We start from the raw sequence: 12,025 nt of genomic DNA, 5'->3' as shown, positions 1-12,025 counted from the left end.
TTCCACTAATTTATAATTTTATGATTAAAATATCTATTTATTTATACCTTAATACCCCATAATATTCAGTGTGCATTCATTTTTTAGTTATTTGCGCTACATTTACTTGTTTTAGCTCTGTGTGCTGTCTTTGCAATATCTCTTGTTTTGCAACATGTATGCTGCTGTAGGCATATCATTATTTTGTGCTTCAAGATACATTTTGTATTTCTTTATCTCTCCGTTTCTGTCTTCTATTACTCTCTATTAATGATGTTGTAATGTATCACAGCACACCCACGTAAAGCACCTTTGAGCAACTCTGTTGTGAAAGGCGCTATATTAAAAAAATAAAATAAAAGATTGGCGCTATGTATGTTTGGTGCTAAAGATGATTTACTGCTTCATGTGGCTCCACGTGCCCTTCATGTGGTCACTCACATGTACATTTTTTATTATTTATTTATTCATATGTTCAGAGGTGAAGACGTGTTCCAGGTTTTTCATAAAATGAAAGTACAACAGAATTATGGGGAATCAATCCGATCTCGGGCTGGACCTGAGAAGGAAAAGGTGTCCCCCCAAATTGCACACACACCCACACACGCTTAAGCCCTTTAGAACATCTGCCTGATCTTATTCCATCGCACCACCACACACCCCAGGAAATTCTTTCCAACAGCCGGTGAAGCTGTACAACCGGTGAATCAATCAGGGATCATGTGCAATAATACCTATTTATATAAATATCTATTTTTTAATCTTCCTAGTGCAATATTTGCTGTACTTATCATCATATTCACTGACCTATTTATTTATTACCAAAAAGTTATTTATTGTGAATAATTCCATGGTTTGCATAAACAATGCACTCATTTCAGGTAGATTTATTTTTATTTACTGCCTTTCAGGACAGTCGCCCAAAGCATTACTGCAGCACTTATACAAAACAGTGTGTGAAAGAGGGAAAATAAGACAAAGCAAAAGACAACAGAGGGGAGGGACCAAAAAAATGACCTCAGTTTGGCCAAGGGCATATTGGCATTAAAGAATACCAGGAAAATGAGCCTGCTTTAATAAAAGCAAGGTATACTGTGCACTGTTGTCATAGAGAGACTCCATTGGAAAGTCAGATCTCCAAGGTCTGTGTAAGCTGGCAGACGGTAGCCTGCACCCGCCATGTCAGCGTTCGTAAGCTGCATCCATGCTTCCATGGGACTGAAACAACACTCCATCTCAGACGGTGCTCACCCCGGGCACCGCCCGGACATGTGGGAAGGAAAATAAAGGATGCAGGTGGTCAGAACATGCATAGACACATTGACAGATAGCAGAAAGATGCAGGCACGAACAGCAGCACCAGCAGCCATAGTTACAGTGTGCCATGTGTGTTATGAGATTTAAAAACTGTGACCGATTCGGCATTACAAAGGTGGTCCGAAGATATAGGGGCCCTGTAGCAGAAGACTTCTGTGCTAGCTGTTACTTTAAGTGTATGTGGGATGACAAGGAAGCCCATGTCCTGCGTACGATATAATTTGACGCTTCAGGTACCGCATTCTCCCAAATGCACTCAGCTAACCCTGTTTGTGCTTAAGAAAGTAATAAGTCCAGACAGGACCAGTTGGGATTTATTAGCTGATGAGGGTGTTGACAGGGGATCTGGTTATTCCCCTATGCTACAGGTCTAGCCTCTGCCAATTCGCATCTTGTTCCAAACTGGGGCTTACCTCTCCAGTAATGTAAACTGTAAAAACGTCTTTTATCTCCAGTACAGTGGGATGGATGAGTTAAACCTAATGTTTGGGCTCTAAATTTTGAGCAAACAGTTCCTTATCCTGAAAGTTGCCTTAATTAGAAACCCAGAATACACTCCAGCCACGACATTAATTGAGTGCGTAAACAAGCCCTCTTCAAATAGGAAGTTGGAGAAGAGTGACCGCTAAGGCAGCATCACACAGTTCATTGTGTGGCAATTCCTCTGTTTAACATTGGTGAGCATAGTTATATTCATACCATCTCTCTCATATAGTGATGGTCCAGATACTGCCAACCTCTGACCCCCTTTCAAAGGTAAACATTTAAATGCCTGAGCACAAATCTGCAGTTCTCTGGCCAGTAGACCTCCTCTTCCGAACCCCTTCCTAAAAACCCCTAAAATGTTTTGTTAAGGTGGGGGCTTTCATTATTGTTCTTGGCATCACTCTCTGGGCCTGACTTCATAAAAATTCTCTTGTGGAAAACGCTAGCCACGTTCTCTCTGTTTACTGTTTTCCCCTGGAAAGTCTGTCCCTTCCCCTACAACTTGCACGGCCACACCGTAAATCAATGCAGAGGTTCAGGGACTCCAGCTTCACAAGCCTGGAATCACAGGGCTAACCAGCAGAAGCTTTTGGGCCCAACAGGAATGTGTGCTTCAGTGATCGTATAAACTGTTCATCTGGAAAATATTCCGAATGGAAATGAGGACGGCAAATGTCATGGAAGCCGGGAGCTAAGGCCAAAGTGGGATCAGGTCAGGCTTTGCTGGAGAGGTGGACAAAGCTGAGAGCTCTAACCAAGCCGAGCGGCTGCCTCACAGACCGACCCCCACCTTGTGTACAGTGAGCAGGAGAAGCGGTGGGTGTCATTAACCTGCAACTGATTGCCCCTGATAACTGTATCAGTACAGACACACAAGAGCCCTCCAGTGAAGCCATTTCTTCTTGGTTTGTGTATCTCACTGTGTTAGGATGCTGTGCTTATAACTGAAAGATCAGCGCTTCAAATTCCAGGGTCAGCATGGGGATACAGGTCGTCATCTGTAGACGGGCACTCGGCTTACACATATGATCAGCTGTTACGTCTACTCTCAAGTTCTCCATCCATCCATTTTTTGAAACCGCTTGTCCTATTCAGGGTCGCGGGGGGGGGGGGGTCCGGAGTCTATCCTGGAGGCTATGGGGTGCAAGGCAGGGACCATGATAGGACGAGGCGCCAACCTATGACAGGGCACACTCACACACCAGCCACTCACACTGGCACACCAACGGGCAATTTTGTAACCTAACAAAATATCACTCACTTTTTGCGGAACTGAAGAAACTCTTGTTTTTTTTTTAAATTGTTACTGTTAATTTTCATACGCTTTTATAATAAATAGTGTTCATGTTTTTTTTAGCAAATATACACTTACTACCCAGATATATAGCTTTAAACATTTTCTTTGGCATGTTTGAATATATGACTTATCCCGCTCACCCACTTCTAATGGATAAAAGAAACTGCCCTCTGGATGGATGGATGGATGGATGGATGGTTGAATGGATGGATGAGTGGTTGAATGGAAGGATAGATGGATGGGTGGTTGAGTGGATGGAGGGATATACTCCACACAGCTTTCTTACAGTTTATGCTATACATCACTCACTATAACATACGATGTTAGTTTATACTGCGGAACAGCCAGCATGCAGATACCATTACACAGCACTCGATATAAAATTTCCACTTGCAACATAAGTTTTAATAAAATGATGTAAAAACCTTCTGGAAAATGCATTTTTAAAACAGATACATAATCATGTTAACATAAAGGAATTGCATGTCAAACAACAGATATAAGATGTGTTCACCCATAAACTTGATATGAAATGAAATTTTTGAACAACTATTTACAGAAATATAAAAGATATACAAACACCTTTTTGTAAGTTATAAAAAAGAAAAAGAAAACACACACAACCTGATTGAACCCTTTTAGTCACTGGTACAGTATCTGAGAAAATAAAACCCACTTCAGGGTTAGGTGTTAGGACAGCCCATATCTTTTGTCGTGTGAAGATCAACAGGAACCTACAAGCTGACATGATGGTGAAAGAAGCAGTAGAAACCACAGATGAACACAGACATTGCATTTATTAAGCTCATATCCTAACAGAAACCGTTCTCTAAGCACACTGCACTTCCTCTACCTCCTTAGGCCTTACACAGAACTTACAGCCTCCACGCTGGAGACGCCACTTTTGAAAATAGCCAGTGAGTCCTACTCTGTCATCAGTTGAACTTCTGCCCATTTATCCTACAGTCCATCATCTCATGACCAGTTTAACAGACGTGATTATTTGGGCACAATTTAGAATGGTTGAGCCCCAATTAGACGTGACCTCTCTGTTGATCTGACATTCACTCTGGTATAAATGCTCAGCTTTTGAAGGTGACACAGGTAGGATAATCTCAATGAGTAGCCTGTCCCAGCTCTCAGTCACCATTAGCCGACTCCCTCTGCCTGAGCTCTCAATAAACCCCTCCGATGCAGGAAGCTTGACCTCCCCCGGCCTTATGGTGATCACTGCAGGGAGGACGCTGGTTCAGAGATGAAGCGACACATCCTGCTGACGAGGTAAGACAGATGAACGAGAACACGGTGGCGCTGCAGGCTGGGCCATTGGCAAAGCACAGGGACGTGGATTTAGGAAGAAAGTCACATCATCAGAGCTTCATGATGGGATGCGCACATTCGCTCCGTCTGCTTGTGACATTGTCAGATGGGAAGATGAGCTCTGGTGAATGGAGGCCATATCTGTTCCCACGGCTCATAAATATAGACAAGGAATGACTGCTCTAATTCCTTAATGTGTAAGAGACGTTAGGCACTTATCGACACAAGAAATATTTTTTTTTCATTACAAACACTGGATACCTAAACAGTCTTTGGTTTGTACATGGGAATCATTTTAATTCTGCCTTATTGATGACAAAACGAACGCATCTAACAATCTACAATAAATTGCAATAAAACTTTATGACTCTGATGTTCTTTCTGTAACTGTATTACTTTTCTTACTGTGACAATTGGAATGTAAAAATCCTGACAACAAAATAGTTTCCATTTATATAACAACCAAAATAACTGCCCATTTAATCTCTACCATGGATCCCTCAAGCATTCAGAACCTCCTTGGCTGAGTTCTTCAGCTGGGCCATCAGTCATCCTCTACAAAGCAACTCTTTATCTGGTCTCCATGAAGAAGTTTTGGATGCAGGCTTATTGTGACACAACATTCCCAGTCTTCCTGCTTTACTCCCAGCGAACGCAAACACTTCCAGAGTTTGCATAAGCCGGGATCTTGCAGACAGAAGAGTCACATCGAGCCTTGCAGGCTCAGCTCATCTGCTGTTCCTCTTCACGCCCCATCTGTAGGAGTCTCTAGCTCAATTACAGAGCAGCCAGTAGGGGTAGGTGTGCTGGTGGCAGGCAAACACAGGCTGAACCTGGGCAATGTAGTAGTTGCTGAAGTTGCCATCGGCCACGTAGGGTGCAGGCTGGTAGTAGCAGGTAACGTTGGCCACGTTGGGGATGGAATTCTGCTCAGCCAGGACATGCACCGCCAGCATGTTGATGAGGCTGAGGATCTGCCGCCGCTCGTGTCCCATCAGGCACACCGTACTCTCGTTCACCACGCCGTGCAGCGTCACCAGGTAGTCATACCTGCGCTCCTCCAGGCCGACAAAGTGGTTCTGCAAGTAGGACTCCAGCTTGCGCCGCTGCTCGGCGATGTCCGAGAAGTCGATGAAGAAGCGCGAGCACATGTAGCGCTGCAGCGACTTCATCTCGGTCTCGGAGGCCGCGCGGAAGCCCCTCACCAGCAGGTGGCAGTACTTCAGGAGTCCGCCTCCCCGAATCTCCTCTGGGTTGCGTGTGCAGATGATCTTGTGGCGCAGGTGCTCCAGCGCCTCCCGGAAGTCTCCGTACACGCTCTCGCCAATGATGGTCGGGTGGAGGGTCTCGGACATGGGGTTCTCCGAGCACTCCTGAAAGACCAGCAGAGAGTCCAGCTTGATCTGGAAGGAGTCCACGCTGAATTCAAACTGCCGGCGGAGGGAATCCACAAACTTCAGCTCCACGTTTTTGCCTCTGTTGTTGGAGAGCGAGATGAGACTCCAGCAGTCGGAGTCATTGCACACCTTCACCATCTTCTGCACATAAGCCTCCTATAGAAACAGACACACATCACTTATATTAAAGTCACCACTGCCAATAAAAGCATTTGCTTCATGCAGAAATGAATCCATCTGACTGAGGTTATTCTCTGACGAGGAAATCTTGAATTAAACAATCAGACCCTCGACCACCATTTAATTAGTTTATACAGCATCATCTAATCAATTTCTTCTTTAGAAAAAGATTGAAGTGGAGCTCAGAGGCAAACAGTAACTCCAAGGAGCTGTAAAGGGGTGAGTGAAAGTGAAACGGCCCTGTCTTATATTCTTATCTGTGTAATTTGACCTCTCAGCAATTTGTTTCAACATGTAGTTACCAGAGCTGCACAGGAGCAGTACTCAAGTAAATGCTTTAGAAAAGTGGCTCTGATTTTAAGTGGATTACAGTAATCCTCTTTACAGAAAAAAAAACTATTCGACAACAACAGCACAGTGCAGTAAAACTTTTGCAATAATAATATAGAACACTATTTTAAATCAGACAGACAGACAGACATATAGATAGATACTTGAATGCATGCATGTATACATACATACCTTTAAGGTTAATGATGTAATCTTCTCCTTGTTTACACCTTCAGGTAAAAAATCCAACAAGCAATCCAAAACAAGATTCTTAACGATTTCAAATTCCCTTTCACCCTTCAGATCAGCGCAGAATATGAGGTCGAGGTCCTTGTAACCCAGTCCACTGTCCTCGTGAAGTACGTGGCTGGCTGCTGAGCCGTTCAGGCGAACCTCTCGGACGTTAATCCGCTTCTCCTCCATCCGACTCCTCACCACTTTAACAATTTGTCGCGGCTTCATCTCCAGGGTGGGGAAGTTGCCCCGACCGTGGATGGGGATCGTCTCCGCCAGAACACGGTCCAGGCGCTGCACTTGCTCCCAGCTGAGCACGCCAAAACCTCTGCTTTCAAGTTTATCTGTCCGCGGCATAAAACTGTTCTCTGCCATGGTGGCACAAAGAAACACAAACACAAGTGCAAACCTTGTCCTTTTGCGTTGCCTTTTTTGCTCTCATACACGTAGTTAGTTATATACCAGTTGATTTCATATGTAACGATTGTGCATTATAACACCATAATCTTTATCCTGGGTAAGCTGCGACACTCTTCCGTTATATTAATATTAGATAATATTTAAATACCTAATGCTTTGAGAAGGCTGCATTTACTCCCCTCCCCAGGGAGGAACACAGTGACCAGCCCATTCGCATTGCAGACAACATCAAGTCCGCAGGCGCTTTCGCTTCCTTATGCACGCGGCTCTGTCCCCGGATCCGGTCCCCGTCCTAAGTGTCCCCGTCTCTCGCAGGCTTGCTCGTCGTGCCTTTTGCGGTGTTTCTCCTGAAAATCCATGACCCGAAGGCACGCCTATCGATTTTCATAGATATCGGATAGCACCTGGCGCGTCTGTCCGTGATTTTCTTCATAAATTCTGCTCAGGACCCAAAAGATGAGGAAACTTGTTATTTATTAAAGAAGCCTCGATCAACGCATCTCCACTAAACTTTGTTATGCACATTATAGTCTCCGCAAATAAAAACAATAAAAAACAAACATGATTGGGTCAGCAATGATTATTTGCTTATAGTGATACTCTATGACGTAGCTGGCCTCCCCAGTACTGTACCTCTCCGGGATGCCCGAGGAATTCCTGCGTTTCCGTCCCTGTCCCTGTCCCTGTCCCCGTCACAGTCCCCGTCCCTCTGGGCGCCTGGGGGAAGGTCTGACTGACAGCCGTGGTCGCCAGTCATAACGCCGCCTTCTAAGTACGCAAGGCTCAGCCGCGGCTGCTTAGCGAAATCGGGAAATGCTGCTCCAGTTCAAAGTTTCGTTCGTCACACTTGTTTTGTTGTCAGTAAGGCAGAATAAAAATGATTCCCACGTGAACCGTGCGGGTGTGCAGTGAAGCGCTTTGCTCAGAGGAAAAAAAATTTAATACAAAGAAGACTAACATGAAAACATAAATGAAAATAAGCACGATTAAAAATAACAACACAAAAATCGATAGAAATACAATAATAAAAGCAATGATATCAGTAACTGTGTTTTTTTATTTATATCATAGAATTATGTCAGAAGTGTATAAGTGTCATTTTAGGAGTCCGAAGAAAGAACGAACCACGAACACCCTTATAGGAGAGGATTGATAGATGCGTCCGGGGCGACCCTATACTCCAGCCGCTCTGCTATTATTATTATTATATTGTTATTATTATTGTTGTAGTTTTCACCGAACGTACAACACTATAAATTGCTGCGACTGTGTTAACAGAAGCGTCGAAGGACAGTTGCATTCAGCGACATTTCCCCGCTCTGAGCCCCCTGTGTTTTTTTAACACAGAATATCCACTTTCCAAAAACGACAAAGGGAAGGCATGTGTAATCACGGCTAGCATCAAAGATGCTGTCAAGGTGAACCGTGTATTTTTACGACTCAGGGCTCTCAAGCTTCTTCAGAAGTTCCGAGTGCGATTATATCTGTTAAGGGCGAAGCGTGTATCTTAGGTCAGTGCGTGAGGCCTGAGAGCCCCGCTTACCGCATGCGTCCGGTCTTGCTCTTCTTCCTCCTTTTCTGCATTCCTTGTGTGTGCGCATCTATGTAATGAGGTGCTTGCAGCAGTATCACATGTAATATAATTTTGAATTTGGAAACATCAAATGCTATTTTCCGATTGGCTGGTAAGTGGATATTAACTCGGAACACCTATGATCTGCGATGAAAACACCATAAATTATGGCTGCGCGTCATCCATTAGTTTCACATACTGCAACACAGTTACTCCGTACTTCTCAGCGTGAAAACCACAAGCGTGTGAACTAGCTGAAATGCGTGTGTCTGACAGTGAATGCGTGGGACTTGAGAGCCCACTGTTTCCTAGCCCAGTGTTTGTACCTTTGGGAACAGGGGCCATCTACAATGTCTGCATCGTTTTTACCTGCTGAATCACAAATGACAACAGACAGACGTCCTGCCCGCCTTGTGCTCCATGCGGGGCCTGGCTCAGACCCACCCAGTCATAAGATCAGGCCTCCCTGCTGAAAGTCCAGCTCACCTGCTCTGCCTTCGGAAGAATAAAATGGTCAAAGTTATTAGCATGGATCTGCAGATTGATCCACTGGCAACTCCCCCCAGAATGACCAAGCTCCTAGATAATCCTGTGTCCCACCCGACAATTAAAGGCTGAAGTAAGTCCTGGACTTTGTTGCTCACAAATCCGTGAGTCACCTCAGCAGACAGACTGAATAACTGGATCACTGCAGCTTAGCTCAGTGCTGTGACGTACTTTAACAGAACGGGAGGGGCTTGGCACTTATGTTTCGGGGGTTTTTGCTTAAAGCACCAGATGCTTTGTCCAGCAGGTTTTCTATCCTACCTGGCTTGTGATGAGCCACACCTGTCGCTGGTATTTACCTGAGAGCAGATGTGGCTCATCGGAAGTCAGGTAGGATAGAAAATCCGCTGGACAGTAGCTGTCCAGGACCGGAGTTGGAGAGCCCTGGTGTAAGCAGACTGCATTTCATTTGGGTGCAGGGTTATATGGTCACATGCTTTTGAGCTATTAAGTCAGAACTATCAACAGACATACGTAGATGCTTCAGCCCATGCTCCTTTTGTTTACTGACATGCTTTAGCTAGATGAGCGATACAAACAAACGTGCATTTCTATAAATATGAAGTATGGTGTAAGACTAAAAACAGGAAGGTGTCAAGATGGGTAACGGGAGTGGTGAAGCCACCCCTGCGACCAAGGTGACCTAACTGCCATGTCAGATGATCTTACTGTGATGCATGTCATGTCAGATGATCTTACTGTGCTGCGTGCTGTCAGATGATCTTACTGTGCTGCGTGCTGTCAGATGATCTTACTGTGCTGTCAGATGATCTTACTGTGCTGTCAGATGATCTTACTGTGCTGTGTGCTGTCAGATGATCTTACTGTGCTGTCAGATGATCTTACTGTGCTGCGTGCTGTCAGATGATCTTACTGTGCTGTGTGCTGTCAGATGATCTTACTGTGCTGTCAGATGATCTTACTGTGCTGTGTGCTGTCAGATGATCTTACTGTGCTGTCAGATGATCTTACTGTGCTGTGTGCTGTCAGATGATCTTACTGTGCTGTGTGCTGTCAGATGATCTTACTGTGCTGTGTGCTGTCAGATGATCTTATTGTGCTGTCAGATGATCTTACTGTGCTGCGTGCTGTCAGATGATCTTACTATGCTGTGTGCTGTCAGATGATCTTACTGTGCTGCATGCCATGTCAGAAGTGCTTGCTGTGTCACATGTCATCCCCCATGGGGCCCTCAGGAAACAGCAGTAGACTTTTGCTGGTTTATTACACTCTTCTCTTTCACACAATACATGCAGTGGTTTTAACACAATCATCCGTTCAGTCTTCTGCTGCTGAAGACACCATCATGCAGCTAAACCAAGAAAAGTATTTATTAGAAAAACAAGCATCATTGATATGTATTATTATATATCATTATAGTTTTTTTTTTACAGAAATATAGCTTTTATATCTGGCAGTGTTATGTCCTGAGTATGTAGAAGCAATTATTTGGTAATTAAATAACCATCGCCCATTGTATTATTTAGTCTTTTCACCCCCTTTACAATATGTATTCACTTTGTCATGAGCAACACATTTTACTCACACTTTTGATATATTTCATCTACTACATTTGCTAGGAATAGCAGCTCAGATCAAAAGATATGAACAACTGAAAGGAAGAGCGTTTCTCAGAATATCAAATGAAAAGCTAAAATTCTTTGCACTACCTGTGACTTTATTGATAAATGCACACTATGGATATTTTTAGATTATTGCTTAATGTTTTATCTCTTCATACTTTTGTCCCCTGTTCCACAGTCTTGCAGTTAGAGCAGCCATGCATTTCACTGCAAACTGGACTGAGTATAACTGTGTGTATGTCAAATAAAACTTTGGCTTTGAGAGACAGTGTCCAAGGTTATCGTCCTATTCTACATGATGTGTCGCATCCTTTTACAGTCTAAGTACAGTCTCAGTTGGCACATTACTCAGGGAGTATTGGGGAGTAGAGTGACTCAGCTTTACTCTTGATGTTGACTGAAACCAGTAAGCGTAAGCACTGGCCCAGTCAGTGTGTCAGCAACATAATGAGCAGTAGGACTATAGTTTGTGTGGGATTCTGTGTGCGCTGGTGTGCATTTGGGTTGTGGAGAGAGTCTTTCTGTCCTTGCGGAAAAAGGAAGTAAACAGGCTCAAGGCTGTTTTTGCAGTCACAGCTTTGAGCAGATGACACTTCCTGTTTGATTATCAAGCGAAAGAGTGTGAGTACAAATGAACACATCAACATGCATCTATATGCATGCCTGTACATGCGTGCATGGACACACATATTCTTCTACATACATCATACTTATTACAATTTAAAAACCGTATTTCACCTTTGTATGACACAAAGAATTGATTGATGTTCATTTTGTTCTCCTTTTTTTTTGCTAAGGTTTTGACCTGTTCTTATCTCGTGGATTGTTGCACATTTTCTCGCATCTCAGCCAACTTTAAAAGCTGCCCTTGACATCAGCACCATCCCTCACCAGTGTCATTGCGTCACCAGCTCAGTCTGAAGGGACGGCCTTATCCAGGCACTGTCTGGCTGCTCTGAAGACCACGGGATACGAAGAGTCCTATGTACTTCCTGCATTTTTCTTCAGATATACAATGGAGATAAGGGCCTTGCTTAGGGGCTGAACAGCAGCATCAGTCTGCCAGTGTTAACGCTGCAGGGTATGTTTCTACTGGAACAGGGGTTTTATTAGAAAGACCGGATGAGACAAGAAAACAAACGAAACCCAGAGGATTCTAAACATGGGCAGGTATAAAACAAGAACTAAACAGGAAGTAACACAGGGACTACAACAGCACATATATCTAAACCAGAGGAAGTGCAAGAACAACCACACAGAACACAGGAGCAAACATAATGGTGAACTGCAGACTAAAGCAAAGTGAGGCACTTAAATACATTCATGATGAGAATTAACAAAAGGTAGGTGGGGGGCAGTAACA

At 44.0% G+C, this 12,025-nt stretch overlaps 1 protein-coding gene across 3 annotated transcripts; it reads right to left on the bottom strand.

The window, feature by feature from the left end:
- Window positions 1-3,457: 3,457 nt before the first annotated feature.
- Window positions 3,458-8,733, bottom strand: LOC125715062 (terminal nucleotidyltransferase 5A-like). 3 transcript variants are annotated; one of them, XM_048986288.1, is made up of 3 exons: window positions 8,504-8,733; window positions 6,499-7,806; window positions 3,458-5,952 (listed from the first exon to the last, which is right to left on the bottom strand). In XM_048986288.1, exons 2-3 carry the CDS (start codon window positions 6,913-6,915, stop codon window positions 5,173-5,175), a joined length of 1,197 nt encoding a protein of 398 aa, XP_048842245.1. In that variant the 5' UTR covers window positions 6,916-7,806; window positions 8,504-8,733; the 3' UTR covers window positions 3,458-5,172. The 3 variants fall into 3 exon arrangements, with proteins under 3 accessions (XP_048842245.1, XP_048842248.1, XP_048842246.1); XM_048986291.1 differs by lacking the exon at window positions 8,504-8,733 and having other exon boundaries at window positions 6,499-6,908; window positions 7,109-7,916; XM_048986289.1 differs by lacking the exon at window positions 8,504-8,733 and having other exon boundaries at window positions 6,499-7,398; window positions 7,594-7,913.
- Between the last annotated feature and the right edge of the window lie 3,292 nt (window positions 8,734-12,025).

Source organism: Brienomyrus brachyistius, chromosome 19 (assembly GCF_023856365.1).
Source record: "Brienomyrus brachyistius isolate T26 chromosome 19, BBRACH_0.4, whole genome shotgun sequence".
In the NCBI taxonomy this organism is placed as follows: Eukaryota; Metazoa; Chordata; class Actinopteri; order Osteoglossiformes; family Mormyridae; genus Brienomyrus; species Brienomyrus brachyistius.
The sequence above is the reverse complement of the archived record's forward strand: the minus strand, read 5'-3'. Positions and strand labels throughout refer to the sequence as shown.

Excerpts from the sequence above, each read along its gene's own strand:
- LOC125715062 (XM_048986288.1), bottom strand. The coding sequence starts at position 6,915 with ATGGCAGAGAACAGTTTTATGCCGCGGACAGATAAACTTGAAAGCAGA. Across the intron at positions 5,953-6,498 it reads TTACATCATTAACCTTAAAG|GAGGCTTATGTGCAGAAGAT; the intron begins GTATGTATGTAT and ends CTGTTTCTATAG.